Below are 14,665 nucleotides of genomic sequence, written 5' to 3' on the forward strand. Positions count from 1 at the left end.
AGTGTAAAAGTAAAAAAAGTAATAAAAAGTTGTAATCCAGACCAGAATTAATCTGGATTTATGTTCCTTTTGTTATTATTCTTACAGGAATCAGCAGAATGTTTGCCTCTCCATGTTTGGTTCTGGTTATGCAGAGCAGACTGGTCCAGTTTGGAGTTTGGTTATTTTCATGAGCTTCCATTCATAATAAATCAAGCTGCTACTCACCCGGGCGGACAGGCGCAGCCAGAGATGCAGGGCTCATGCGCAGAGCAGGTGATGTTGAGCAGGTAGGACTCACAGGTGCGCTCACAAGCCACGCCCCTTCCTGCTGATTGGCTGTTCTCCCCATCTGAGCAGTTCAGGTGGAGCTGACCCAGCGGGCAAAGCCTGTCTGCAGAAAGTCAGGAAGAAATTACAGAAAAAATTCTGCCAAAACATCCAAAGCACTAAAAACTGAATCAGGGAATCATCTTACCAGTTTCTCCAGTCTGGGGAACCAGTTTACCATTAAGACACATTCTGTAGGGGAACATCAGGGTATGTTACACATTCAATCATTCAAATATTAAAACCTTTTAAAGAAGAATGAATGTGGGCAGCAACATGGCTGTATGCAGTATATGCAACGCATAGGGGCGCTGCATAGAGGGGGCGCAAACGATGTGGGGAATTTTTTCTAATCAGCATTTTATGTACTTAACAGCTGTTTGTGTATGAAATGATCAATAACAGAGGAACAGCACTGATTAGGCGCCCCTGTCCTCTCCCCTCCCATACAGGTAGCTTGGGCAGCGTCCCTTTGAGAAGCGCTGAGGCGTGTTTTTTCTTTTAAATTTGAATTGTAGTGATGCATCAACAACAAGGAGCTAAAGATGGAGCAGCAGAAAAAAAATCTGGAGCACAAAACAGAAAACAGAAGGGGGGAAGGATAAAGTTGTTGGAGAAACAAAGAAAAGCTTTTCAAAGTGGTTGAAAGACAGAAGGTGAGAAATGTCAGCGTATCAACAAGAGAGTTGTAAATATTCAAGTTAGCTTACGCTAGCCTAAAATGACAGGCGGTTGTTGTCTCCGCCCCGTACTGAACCAAAACGGGATGCAATTTATTCCGTATTGCTACAAATGTCTGACAGACACACCTACCATACACATCTCAACAATAAGTGTAATAATAATGAATAAAACAAAACACGGGAAATATTAGGGTCAGTTAAATTGTCGTTGCCGGACCTAAATGTGTGAAAACATGCTAATAAAAAGCCTCAGACCTGCAGCTCACAGGCGGTTCTAGACAGGATAACAGAAGAGGCTCTTTGGCTCAAATATATTAAATGATGAAATATTGCCCTGTTTTTTGTTTCATTCTTTTTCAATTGCCCTGTAGGCAGCAATTTATTCACATATATGAACATTTATCCTTATTGATACTTTAATTTAAAATGAGTTGTACAAGTTTATGTCATTGGGGCGGCCATGACATGTTCGCATTCACCTCAGAAAATATGTAGTTGCGCCCCTGGCTGTATGCCAGCATAATGAAATGATAGCATTATGATAGCATAATGCTATCATAATGATAGCATTATGCTATCATACATCCATATTGTTGCCTTCGGGCAACAATATAAAATACTGAAATGCTAAAAGGTCGACAGCTTCTGCAATGTTTCTTTCTATCTTTCTATGCTCTTCAGCAACATTCAGAAAAATCTCCCATAAAAACACTAAAGCACCAAAATTTAAATTAACTGATTTTATTTACTATATAAATAAGTTTACACAGTTAATACATAAACTAACTGGCAGATTAAACAAACAAAGGACGGATGGACTGACGGATGTTTGATGGAGCTACAGCCTGGAAATCATTGTTTTGTTTTTATTCTATGTTTAATTCTCTCAATCTTAATCTTTTCCAGATTGTCTTAATCCAGAATTATTCTCATTTTGTGGTTTGACTGAAAACAATAAAAACCTTTAAACCTGAAGCATCTTGTGAGAAAGAAACTTTGGAGAAGATCTTACTGAACACCTGCTGATGTCAAGATCACGTCTCCGGGTTCGTAGTCGGCTCCGAGGAAACTGCAGGGACACTCGGACCTGGGGAGAAACAGGAGGACGTTACGACAACAAAAACATTAAAAACATGGAATAAAAGGTCATTATTTCACCTCAGTGTGTTCAGTAATATCACTCAAATTCACTAATGTTCTCCCAATGCACCTTACAACACTGACAGGTCCAGTTTATATATATTTAAAACGCTCCAGTTGTTCAGACAGAATCAGATTCAGTTACACATATTCTTGTTTAACATCAAATCAACAACAGAGTCAAAATGCTTCACATGATAAAAATATGACACAATTTGGTGTTTTTTGCTTCTCCACTGCAAGAAACACCAAATCCTACTGAGTATCTTTTTATAGTTTTTAGTGCAAATATCTTAGTACACTTAAAATAAAAGAAAACTAACTTACAAGAAACTTTTTAGCAAAATGTAAGGGTTTGTTTAAAATCAATAATTACTTAGTATTGATTCAAATGTATTTGTTCCACTAGCAGATTATTTCACTTGTAACAAGACAATTTTTCTATGTTGCAAGTGAAACATAGAAAAATTGTACCAGAGGAACCAGCATTTTTTTTACTAATACTAAGGAATTATTTACTTAAAACAAACTCTTATATTTTGCTGAAAAGTTACTTTTAAATTAATTTTGTCTTATTTCAGGTGTAATAAATTATTACAAAATATTACTATACACTAAAAATACTTGGTAAAATTTAGCATTTTTTGAAGTGGCAAAATAAAGAAAGTAATAAAATTAACTTGCAGAAATTTGTAACTTTAAGCAAATTCTGGGAAATAGAACAAAACAAATATAATAATACAAGAACAAACAACGGCGTATTGGGGCCCAATTTGTTTTAAATAATTACAGGAACAAACATATTTATTCTTCATTCTTTATTCTTGTAATTTTATGACTTTATTCTTGAAATATTATGAATTTATTCTTATATAGTGTTGACTTTATTCTCGTACGTTATTCTCGCAATATTATGACTTTATTCTCTTAATCTTCTTTTTTGTTTTTTATTTGTTCCTAGTATGGCCCTAATACTGTAATAAAACAAGAATTGTGTAGAAACAATCTGCTACAGAGCTACAAATACAATGAATCTACCTAAATGTGTGAATAGTTATGTTACAGTGAGCTTTACGTTTCCCTAAACAAACCATTAACTGTAAGTGAAGAGGGCTCAGATTTAGAAAATGTTTGATCAATGAGAAAACCTCCTTAAAAAAGAAACTCATAAAAATAAATACGTACAGAAACCACACATTACGTTAAACTGCATCCAGCTTAAAGTCAAATCAGCCTCTGTACTACAAACTCTTTCTCACTGGTTATCAGATATCTGTGTCGTCCCGGCCCAAGCGGGAATGAAAAGGGGGTTTCAGGGTGGATTCCTAGGTGTAACTCTATCACATGCTAAGTAAGGCACCGCGCTGCAGTGGGATGTAAAAACTCGGGACATTTAAGAGGAATTAGGCTGCGAGTCTTCCAGGGCGGAGCACGCCGAAAGGCAGAGCGCAATTATGGGGGTCCTCGAGCTCGACAAGGCTTTCCACTTAAGGGCTGACCCCAGATCCAGAGCAGATACAAATATCACTCTGAGAGGGTTTGTTTGGTGGAGAGCTTCCAGCTTAGCAGCCGTCTGCATGGAAAACACTGGAGCTGCTCCAGCAGCCAACACGAAGGTGGAGGTTCAAACTCCTCAGCCGACACCCAAACAATTTTACAGCAAAACAGATCAGAGAGGCATATAAACCAAGTTACACAACAACAAAAAACTAACTCACACCAAATAAAGTAACTGTAATGACTGTAGGAACTGAAGGAAAAACTAAAACTGAAGAAGAAATACACTGCAAAAATCTTACCAAGTATTTTTTATGTCTAGTTTCTAATGCAGATGGAATATGTAAAGAAATACTGAATTTTACATTATTCTCACTTTTATTTAGATATAAAAGTGAGAAATAAATAAATTTTATTTAGAAATGTCATAGTATACTTGAAATAAAACAAAACTAACTTACAAGTAACATTTCAGCAAAAAACAGGAGTTTGTTTTGAGTCAATAATTCTGTAACATTGAAGAAAAAGTACTAGTTCCACTAGCAAATTATTTTCCTTATAACATCGGGAAAATGTTAAGGAATTGTCAATATTAAGAAATTAATTAACTTGAAACAAACTCCTAAATCTTATTTTAAAATAACTTGTAAGTTAGTTTTGCTTATTCTAAGTGTAATAGGATATTTGCACTAGAAACTAGACCAAAATTACTTGGTTGGATTTTGTGTTTTTACAGTGTAAAAACAGCCCAAGGGCTTAAAAAACACCCAGCTGTTTTTTGGCAACAAGTTAATGCTTTTTGGAGCCATTTCAAAAACCTAGCAATTGCTGAGTCATTCCTCAGGCACTCCGCCGTTACCTAGCAACCCGAGCTAAGCCCTGCCCGTTACCTAGCAACCCAAGCCGAACTCCAGCAGAAGGTTTGGTCAGCTGGCTTTACCACCATATGCACTGTACAAAGGCTACTGTGTGAAAACACTGTAAAAGTGTTTTCACTGCAAAAATATAAAATATTACCAAGTATTTTAGGTTGAGTTTCTGGCACACATATATTACATAAAACTAATTTACAAATAACTTTTCAGCAAGATATAGGAGCTTGTTTTAAGTGAATAATTATTGAATTCTGAGAAAACAGCTCAGAATGTGGTCAGGTAAGACCACAGGTGATGGTCTTACCTGTGCACACAGGTGTGTGTTCGGTGGTTGTAGAAGGAGCCCTGGGGGCAGACGCAGCCCTCCTCGCAGTGGCCCCCACAGTGCTGCGGGACGGACAGGGAGGAGCAGCGCCGCTGGCAGGCCGACACACAGGTGCCATACTGCATGGTGGCAGGACAGGTGACAGCTGGGAGAGGACGAAGTTTCATAATAAAGTTATAATTTTATTATGAAAGTAAGAAAAGCAGAAATTAAAGATCTTTTCCCTGAATCCTCACCACAGTCCGATACGTGCGCTCGGAAGTCGACGATGATGGAGAACCTGCGGCAGTGCCGAGCGTAGTGGGCCAGGGCGGAGCAGAGGCAGGGCGTGCCACACCTGCAGGTGTCTGCGCGGCACTGCAGGTGGAACGGCGTTGGGCTGAGGTACTCGTGACAGGCGGCGAACAGATCCTGGTTCAGGATGTCACACGTCTCCGAGGCGTAGGTCACTGAGCGCCGGGGGAAACACAGGAACGAGGTTTTCATCATGGTTCTCACATCACTTCATTTCCCGTTATGCAACTTTCCCAGTAACGAGTTTTAAGGTTCAGATCTGGAGGCGTTGCTGAATTATTACTGAGTATATAAAGTTTTCAAAGATTTAAGTTTTGAAAAATATGGATTTTTTTCCACCAATCCTCTCCTTGGTTTTCCATAGCGCAGAGTGATGTCAGCACGCCCAGGGCGGCCATATTGTTTGACAGCTATTTATCTGGACCTTGAATTCAGGCTATCTCTATGATGGAAAATTAGGGCCAAACTAAGATTTCTACATTTTTATTATGGGAATAAAATCAAAATAATATGAGAACAAAGTGGTAATTTTATGAAAAACAACAAAAGGTAAAATGAGGAATGTTGAGCACTTCGTTAAGTGATACAGTTGTATAAGTTTTGCAGATAATACTAAATACTTAATAGAAATACTTAATCTTTTGTTTTCAGTAGAAAGATTTTGAAACAATCATGTAAACAGCTGCGTGTACTTTGAAGAAAGAACCAATAGATGCTAATGAAAAGGAAAACTGATTGATTGATTCAGGCAAAAATAGAGAGCAAACTTTTCATAGGACAACAGGAAGGATTTATATAGTCCAGTGAAATTGCTTTTGAGTTTAAACCGCAGTCTGTGATAAAATATCCTGGACAGGGATCTTTAGGTTCAATGCAAAAACACACAGTTTTAGCATCGCTAGCTGCGCTAATCACAGCTAGCATAACTAAACTTCACTCAGCGTTTAATTTCCATGACAACAGATTCAAATCACCAATGTTTATCCTTTTACACATCACATAATCATTAACTTTTCTAAAAAATAAATCTCTCTGATTAGTGCTGGTTTAAGATATGAGCCATCCAGGCAGTTACCCAGGGCGGCATTTCAGGGGCGCACAATCTCAAAATAGATATAAACACAAACTAACTGCATTTTATTTCATCCCAGAGTCTCAGATAAGTTCCTGCATTTTAGTTTGTTGGAAGTCCCAGAACAACTTGTGTGAAATTATATTGCATATAAAATTCCATCACAAAGACGTTTTAATAAAATCAGCTAAACCACTGATGGGAAATGTAAGGTAAATGAAGCGTCACATTTCACAAATTTCATGTAGTTTATATTTAACCCCTGAAAATGGGTCAAAGTGGAAACAGAATCAGATATTTAGCATGAATAACCTTTTCAGTAGACAGAAACGCGAGTTAGAGAAACGAACCGGCCTGTTGGTGGGTGTCACAGGGGTCGAGCGGAGGCGTGCTCAGGCTGAGGGAACAGGCCGACGACACCTTCCAGGCATTTCCAAACAGGAGAGGGGTGCTCTCGATCATTCCTGATGGAGATCTGCAGGAAAACCAGGTCGCAGCCTCATCATGGAGCATCATCAGACATTAAAACAATAATCTGGGTTCTTCACAGCAGACTTACACAAGTTGGAGAAGTCATTCTTCCTTAATATTGATTTTAAAAAAACATACCAGTTTCACTGGGAGATTTTTTCACTTCTGACTTTTTTTCCATGTTACAAGTATAAAAATCTATCAGTGGAACGAGGAATTATTGATTTTATAAAACCTCCTGTCTCTTTTTGTAAAGTTACTTATAAGTTATTTAAATTTTGTAAGTAAGATATTTGCACTAGAAACTAGACAAAAAATACTTGGTAAGATTTTGTGTTTTTGCAGTTCCTATTTAGCGCAGTAGCATTTTTGCTAACTTTTAAAATGTTTAGCACTTATCTTCCCCTATACTTAGTGCCAGGGCTGGATGATATAAAAACTGTACCACAACATAGGTATTTCTAATCAGTCGATTCTGATAATTATTGATTAGTTTTTTGTTTTAGATATCTGAAATACTGTGAAACTGTTTCCTGTTTTATCCACAGTTTTCATTCCATCCCATTGTTTACATTTTTAAGCAGTTATGAGTCAGTGGTGAAACATTAAACTGCTGCTGCGCCAGTTCCTTAGCAAGTTGTTGCTAGGTAACCACAGAGTGAGTTAGTTGATGCCACCAAACTAGCTTAACTAAAGGATTCAAGGATTCAAGGATTTTATTGTCATTCCACCTTTGATTGTTTGTGGTACAAAATTTGGAGTCAGGTCCCAGAATAATACATTTGTGTAATAAATAAAGTAATATTACAGTAATATTAAAATATTAGTAAAGTATTAAAGCCTTTCATGCCTACATGTCCCAGAATGCCAAGCGGTTCTAGATCGGAGTTCCAATTCTATATATTAAATATTCTATCATATGTATTATCTATAGATATTGATCACGAGTCTATCTCAATATATATTGTTACTGATCAAACCTACTTTGCAGTTTTATAAACTTTCATTTGAATAAAATTTGACGTCTGTGTTAAAGTTCTGACCCATTTCTGATGTCAGCCGTACGACAGTGATACCAGCTACCCATCCAGTCCCGTTTTCCCATAATTCATTGCATTTTTCTGTTTAAAATGAGATTAGCAGAGGCAGGTGGCGTCTTTCTGTGAACATTATGCACAAACAGCTATCTAATGTAAAGGGATGGCTGTAGCCTCAGTTTCCCTATAGCTGCCACTTCAGCCACCGGCGGTGATGTATATCCACTTTCAGCTGTCAGACAACATCCGGCACATTACGGTCGGCACAGTGGAGCCCCTTTTCCACTAACAGTAAATTCCTTGTTGGAGCTGCGTGTCCAGTGGGGCGCTCATCTGGTCAGCCTAAAAGAGCTGATCAGAGAGCGCGTCTTTTGATGCCGACTCGTGTGCATTACAGAGGGGAAGAGCACTTCACCTCCCTCCTGTCACCTGAAACAGGAGTGCGCGCTCCATCGCTCTTAATCGTCGAAAGGGGAGGAGGGAAGGGTCGGCGGAGGGCGCGGAGGGGTCAAAGGGCAGCCGTCGCACACTTACAGGAAGTCGTCTTGAGTGTTGCCGTTGAAGGTGCCGCACAGCCCCACCGTGTCGTCTTTCCACGCCTCGTCGGCCTGCAGGTAGAGACGAAACTCCGTCCAGCTGTACTGCAGATGCAGGCCAAACGCCGTCCTCACCTGGAGGAACATGGACGACAGCTCCTGGATGTGGAAGACATCTGTGGAAGAAGGAGAACGAGGAGATCAAGGCTGTTTCCACAGCTGACAGTCCGGTAGACTCGGTTCAGTTACAGAACAAAACTGAAACATTTATTACATTTTCAGCTGCGGTTCTCTTTCACATCGTCAAACGATTCAATGTAATTTAAAAACCTGTTCCCCTCCTCACCTGTGGTGGCGCTGGACACAAAAACTTCTGAAGGAGACACGGAACGCAACTTCCTTCATGATGAAACGTAAACCAAAAAATTTTGGATTTCTCTTTTGTTTTTGGCTAAAAACCACGAACCATTTCTCCCACTAGCTCTAGACTAGCACGTTTGTTTTTGTTGTATTTACCCAGAATGCCCTGCGATGTAGTCCACTTCCTGCTTTTGGAGCGGTTGATAATCATGCCACTGTTGCTGACTTATGGGAAACTAAAATCAGAAGCTACACTGCAAAAACAAAATCCTACCAAATATTTTTGGTGTAGTCTCAAGTGCAAAAATCTTAGCACACTTGAAATAAGACAAAACTAACTTACAAGTACATTTTCAGAAAAATAGAGCAACTTTTTGTAAGTAAATAAGACATTTTTCTCTTGCTATAAGTAATATAATCTGCCTGTGGAACTACAGTAGTACTCTTTCATCAATATTAAGGAATTATTGACTTAAAATATCTTGCTGAAAAGCTACATTTAAGTTAGTTCTGTTTACTAAAATAGTTGCACCAGAAATTAGACCAAACATAAGATTTTGTGTTTTTGCAGTGTAACTCTCTGGGCTTCCCTACATGAAAAATCTTTCCAACCAGAGTAAAATAATAATCTGAGTTTCCTTTAACTGTATAGGACTCAATTCATTTTGTAATTTCAATACGTCATTTATTCTTGTACGTATTTGCTTAAATTAAGGACATTTATTTTTATTAATCTAATGGAGTTATGATTTTTGGTTACACAGGCAGATGATGTTATCAACCAGCTCCTGCGACAGAACGTAAAGTATAAATGTTGATGTTTTCATTTATGTATCAAGTATCACAGTTTCACATAAAACACACAAAAGAGCATTGATTTGACCACCAAGACGCCGGCGTGTAATGAGAGCAACACTCAGAGGACATTTTCTGCACACAATGCAGGAACTGAACAGCTCTGCATTGGGAAAATATTTCCTCAATAGCACAGCTGTCATTCAATCTGCCTCCAGCATGAGTGCTGAAAGAGTCCTGGACGAGACAATGGCGGCCTGCGATGAAAGACGAGGGACAGTACCGTCAGAATAGGGCAGAGAGACGCGGTACTGGCCGGCCATGAAGACCTCGCCGACGTGACTCAGTGTGATCTCGGTCCTCGGATCCTCGTCAATGATCAGGTTAACTGATTGGATGCAGGACCCGTCTAGATTCTGCAATCGAGACAAGATGGGCGTTTTCCCAAACAGAAGAAGATTCAGGAGACACAAAGAGAGCAAAAATACAAAAGTAGTCAGGATGAAAAACTCTGTCCCACAAAATGAGATAATGTGTATATGGATCTTTAAGAGAAAACTGACACATTTAGCAACAATAAATACACTTTTCTTCTGGAATAAAACAGAAATCCAGGTTGCGGCTGTTGGAATCGGGTCCATGCGAACTGCGGCGTCTGCAATAATTTTAGGTCTCGTTTCTAGTCCAACTATCTCAGTGCACTTGAAATAAGACAAAACTATCTTACAAGGCACTTTTCAGCAAAATATAAGAGCTTCTTTTAAGTCAATATTTCCTTAATATTGATAAGAAACTATTAGGTCAACTGGCAAATTATTTCACTTACTCACAACATTTGTACATGTTATTAGAGAAATAATCTGCCAGTGGAACCAGAACTTTTTCATCAATATTCAAGATTTATTCACTGTTTCAATAAGCTCTTATTTTTTGCTTTAAAGTTACTGTAAGTTAGTTTTGTCTTATTTCAAATGTACTAAGACATTTGCACTAGAAACTGGACCAAAGTTACTTTGTAAGATTTTGGTTTTTCTGCAGTGTAATTCACCCTCTACAGTTCTAAGTACAGTGTCAAAAGTACACTGTAAAAACACACATTTTACCAAGTATTTTTGGTCTATTTTCTAGAGTAAGTATCTTAGTACACTTGAAAACAGACAAAGCTAATGTATAAATAACCTTAGTCACCTACCAACCCAGCATTTTTGGTCAACCGGTTTTACTGCTGTCTGCGCTGTACAATGGCTGCTGGAAAAGACCAGAGTTTTGGTGTTGACCTACTACTCAGAAACCACTTGCTGCATTCTTGTTGGTTGCGCAGGAGGCTCTACTAGTGCTTCTCAAAGATGTACGGTTGCATAATTGTGAATGTGTTTACAGCCATTTTCATTTAAATTTGGATTTAAAGTGACAAGCACTCCTAAAACTACTCATTTTCAACATGGACAGAACTGAGCAGACTAAAATCTCATTATTTAAGAATGATTATGTGAAAAATTTGAAATAAAAATGTTCTGTAGAGCAAATAAACCTCTCCTAACATGTTTAAGGAAGCATAACAGGTCACCTTTAATGTAAAATCTGCTGATATGAATGATAAAAGCTGCTTCACTTTCGCTTCTGATGTTTTCAGATGAATCGTTTCTTTCATAAGTGGCTCCACAGCCGAGAGGTTTAAGCGCCCACCTCTACCCTCCCCACTTTTACCTTCCCTTCCCATCATTCACCTGCTGCTTCTCCTGCATAACCTTCTCTCTGTCCAGAGCCGCTGCCCCTCCCGCTCCCACTGCTCTGTCAGTCAGGCTAGATAAGCTAATCCTGTTGGCTGTTAGAGGTCTCTGCTCTGATGAGTGGGACATCTTATATCTCACCTCTCCCTCTCTCGCTCTGCTGGGAAGCCCAGCTGAGAGGAGAAGAAGCCCTCAGTCTTTTGTCACTTTTCTTGTTCATTATCTACTCCTGCAGTCGCAGTCAAAACCCTCGACTCAGCAGGGATTATTGAGCACTTAAATTCTGATATGATCTACATGATGGACAAATTGCAACCTGAGCCAACAGGAGCCGCAGCAAAAGAAATATCAGGTTGGGAGTGACTCACGGCTCCGCAGGGGGCGTTCTGGATGGTGACGGCAAATTTCCCTGAGTTGCGACTTTTGGCGAGGACGTAGTGACATGTCGCAGGGAAGGTGAAGATCCTCCCGTCAAATGACTGGAAGTACATATCGCCTGTAACCGAGCATTCCCCTGAAAAAAGCAACGCATTTTTAAACTTTCCTTCTGCACACAAAAATGCAAAAACACAACGTCTTGCTAATTATTTTTGTCTAGTTTCTAGTGCAAATTGACAGTAAGACTCCCCTGATAGATGACTAATAAAAAGTTTATAGAATTCATTTATGAGCACTTTATAAATCATTAATAACTGTTTATTATCCATTAAGTAAGGTTGAGAAAGAGGCTGTATGCTAAAATGCTTATTGAGCTTACAAGGCAGAAATGTTTAGTGCAACAACTCTAAATAAAATATACAGGTGAACAGATTTGATTCACTATTTGGCAAGAACCTGTCAGATTTTGTGACCTTCTCACCCTTCACAGTGAAATGTAGAGATTAATTAATAACATATTTATTAGCATTTATAAGAATAACCTTATTGTAAAGTAGAATTAAAAAGATCTTAGTACACTTGAAATAAGACCAAACTAACTTACAAGTAATTTTTCAACAATGTGAGTTTATTTTAAGAAAATAATTCCCTTACAATGATAAAAAGGGAATAGTTATAAGTTACATAATCTGGCAGTGGAACCAGTACTTTTTTATCAATACTAAGGAATTATTTTCTTAAAACGCGCTCCTATATCTTGCTGAAAAGTTACTTTTAAGTTTGTTTTGTCTTATTTCAAGTGTAATAAGATATTTGCATTAGAAACTAGATCAAAAACACTTGGTAAAATTTTGTTTTTTGTGTATTTTTGAATATGAATTGAATTTAATCAATTAATCGTCAGAATAATCGAAAGAATATTCGACACTAAAACGATTGTTAGCTGCGGCCTTACTGTACAGCATTTACAAACTATAAAAATCAGTTCTTCTTGTATGACGTTTATTATTTTTTTTAAATCACTATTGCATGCAGTTGGAGGAAAAGCACAAACCTGGGCAAGTGTGGTCGGTGCAGTTCCACACTCCACCCACACATGTGCTGCAACAGAGAGCAGAGAAATCCACAGGTGGCTACATGAAAGGCTGAGCTAACGGCAGGATTACTGACAGAAACTGGACACACAGGCGGTCAGATCCAGCAGATAAAGAATGATTTATCTGCTGGGACCGAATGCATCTGATAGGAAAAGAGCAGATTCTGTTTGCAGGAATAAAAAAATTAAACCCATGGACAAGAATGTCCAACTTAAACATTGAGTTAATTTGTTAAATATAATCAAATTAAGTTTGCAAAACTGAATTCATTTACTTTTTTAACTTAACAAATTTAATCTATCCACTTGGATAAACTTAATTTGATAACTTATAACAAGTAAGCAATTTTTTTTTTTACTTGGATCACCTGTTTTCTGACTTTAGCTGCTCAACCTCAAAGCCAGCTAAGGTAGGTTGAACTCACTCACTCTTTGGTAACCTAGCAACAACTTGGAGAGTAACTTCTGGTTACCTAGCAACAACCTGCTGAGTAGTAGCAGTAGCAGTTTAAGGTCTGGAATTAAAACTGTGGATAAAACAGGAATGTTTTGGATATTTAAAACAAAACACTAATCAATAACATTCAATACTCTGCAAAAACACAAAATCTTACCTTGTGTTTTTTTTGTCATGCTTTAAGTGCAAATATCTTTGTACACTTGAAATAAGACAAACTAACTTACAAGTAACTTTTCATCTAGATATAAGAGTTTATTTTGAGTCATTAATTCCTTAATATTTATACAAAAAAGTATTAGTTTTCACTTATAACAAGACATTTTTCCCATGTTATAAGTGAAATAACCAGTGGAACTAGAACTTTTTCATCAGTTTTAAGTAATTATTGACTTAAAACAAGCATCTTCATCTTGCTGAAAAGCTACTTCTAAGTTACTTTTGTCTTATTTCAAGTGTACTAAGATATTTGCACCAGAAACTAGACCAAAAATACTTGGTAAGATTTGATGTTTTTGGACTGATATGACACCCTTATATCGTGATACGTTTTTCAGCCATATCGTCCAGCCCTACATTGAAACTAATGTTGTTATTTGGATTTACTCTTTGAAACAGTAAAAACCAAAATATTTAAACCAAATCAGCAGGGAGAAGTTATTTGATGCTCACCAGTTGTTGCATTCTTCCTGCAGAGTTTGTCCAGAGGGATAAAACATGCCGTGGTATTCACAGGGACAGTCAGCCGGGGCCACACAACTCCCTTCCTCATAAATCAGACCTGGGGACACATACACAGAAAACTCAGGAATTAAAAAATATAATAAGTTACTGTAAAAACATAAATCGGAAAAACCTGTATAGAGCTTTGGAACGAGACGTCACTGCTCTAGACTTAGGGATATGAGCGCCATATTCAGGGGCCATAAACATAACCAACAGCAACGAGTGACTCACAGGTGTTTTGAATTTAAGTTACTTAAAATTAATTAGCAATGGTTCGAACTTGCTGCATTATTGGATGTAATGTCCGATCACACGACCGAAACGGTAAAAAGATGGAAAACGGACTTTCGTTTTACTGTTTTCTGTCTGTAAACAACTATAGGAGGCTAAGCTATCGGAGCTAAGCTATCAGAGCTAAACTATCGGAGCTAAACTATCGGAGCTAAGCTATCGGAGCTAAGCTATCGGAGCTAAGCTATCAGAGCTAAACTATCGGAGCTAAGCTATCAGAGCTAAGCTATCGGAGCTAACGAAAAGGAGACAAATGTCCCGGTTATCAGCGGTGAGACGTCCTGATATGACGTCCTCCAACATCCCAAGTTATCTACAAGTTTGCTCCAGACATGTCCATTCTGCTGAGTGTCTAAATTCGCTTTGTTGGTGTTGTACCATAATGTTTTGCTATGATTTTAATGATTTTAAAATCATATTCAGTTAACTGTTATGTTCAGTTCATTTAAGTGGGTCAACCTTGTTTAGGTCGGGCTTATATTTTTTTATGTAGCATAGTCCGAGTTTTGTCAGTGGACAACGAGGTTATTCCATTATTGTGAAGTAAACTATTTTACTAGTGTTATCAAATTTACAATATTAATACCGATATG

General features: G+C 38.0%; 2 protein-coding genes across 2 annotated transcripts in view; both read right to left on the reverse strand.

Moving 5' to 3' along the window:
- Positions 1–14,665, reverse strand: part of otog (otogelin) — a 71,308-nt gene that overhangs the window by 35,748 nt on the left and 20,895 nt on the right. Inside the window, exons 11-21 of the mRNA XM_028014083.1 lie at positions 13,728–13,836; positions 12,557–12,603; positions 11,493–11,638; positions 9,678–9,810; positions 8,238–8,415; positions 6,546–6,670; positions 5,066–5,278; positions 4,809–4,974; positions 2,005–2,079; positions 458–501; positions 208–373 (exon numbers count right to left, since the gene is read on the reverse strand). Of these exons, the coding sequence (XP_027869884.1) occupies positions 208–373; positions 458–501; positions 2,005–2,079; positions 4,809–4,974; positions 5,066–5,278; positions 6,546–6,670; positions 8,238–8,415; positions 9,678–9,810; positions 11,493–11,638; positions 12,557–12,603; positions 13,728–13,836 (1,402 nt within the window). The remainder of the gene's footprint in view (positions 1–207; positions 374–457; positions 502–2,004; positions 2,080–4,808; positions 4,975–5,065; positions 5,279–6,545; positions 6,671–8,237; positions 8,416–9,677; positions 9,811–11,492; positions 11,639–12,556; positions 12,604–13,727; positions 13,837–14,665) is intronic.
- Positions 1,795–4,966, reverse strand: LOC114143750 (von Willebrand factor-like). The gene is made up of 2 exons (XM_028016054.1): positions 4,809–4,966; positions 1,795–2,079 (listed from the first exon to the last, which is right to left on the reverse strand). The coding sequence occupies exons 1-2, from the start codon at positions 4,952–4,954 to the stop codon at positions 2,001–2,003; spliced, it is 225 nt and encodes a 74-aa protein (XP_027871855.1). The 5' UTR covers positions 4,955–4,966; the 3' UTR covers positions 1,795–2,000.

Source organism: Xiphophorus couchianus, chromosome 4, assembly GCF_001444195.1.
Source record: "Xiphophorus couchianus chromosome 4, X_couchianus-1.0, whole genome shotgun sequence".
Taxonomy (NCBI): Eukaryota; Metazoa; Chordata; class Actinopteri; order Cyprinodontiformes; family Poeciliidae; genus Xiphophorus; species Xiphophorus couchianus.

Coding starts and splice junctions, on each gene's coding strand:
- LOC114143750 (XM_028016054.1), bottom strand. CDS start 4,954: ATGCAGTATGGCACCTGTGTGTCGGCCTGCCAGCGGCGCTGCTCCTCC. Junction 2,080..4,808: donor ACACACACCTGTGTGCACAG/GTAAGACCATCA, acceptor GTTTCTCCCCAG/GTCCGAGTGTCCCTGCAGTT.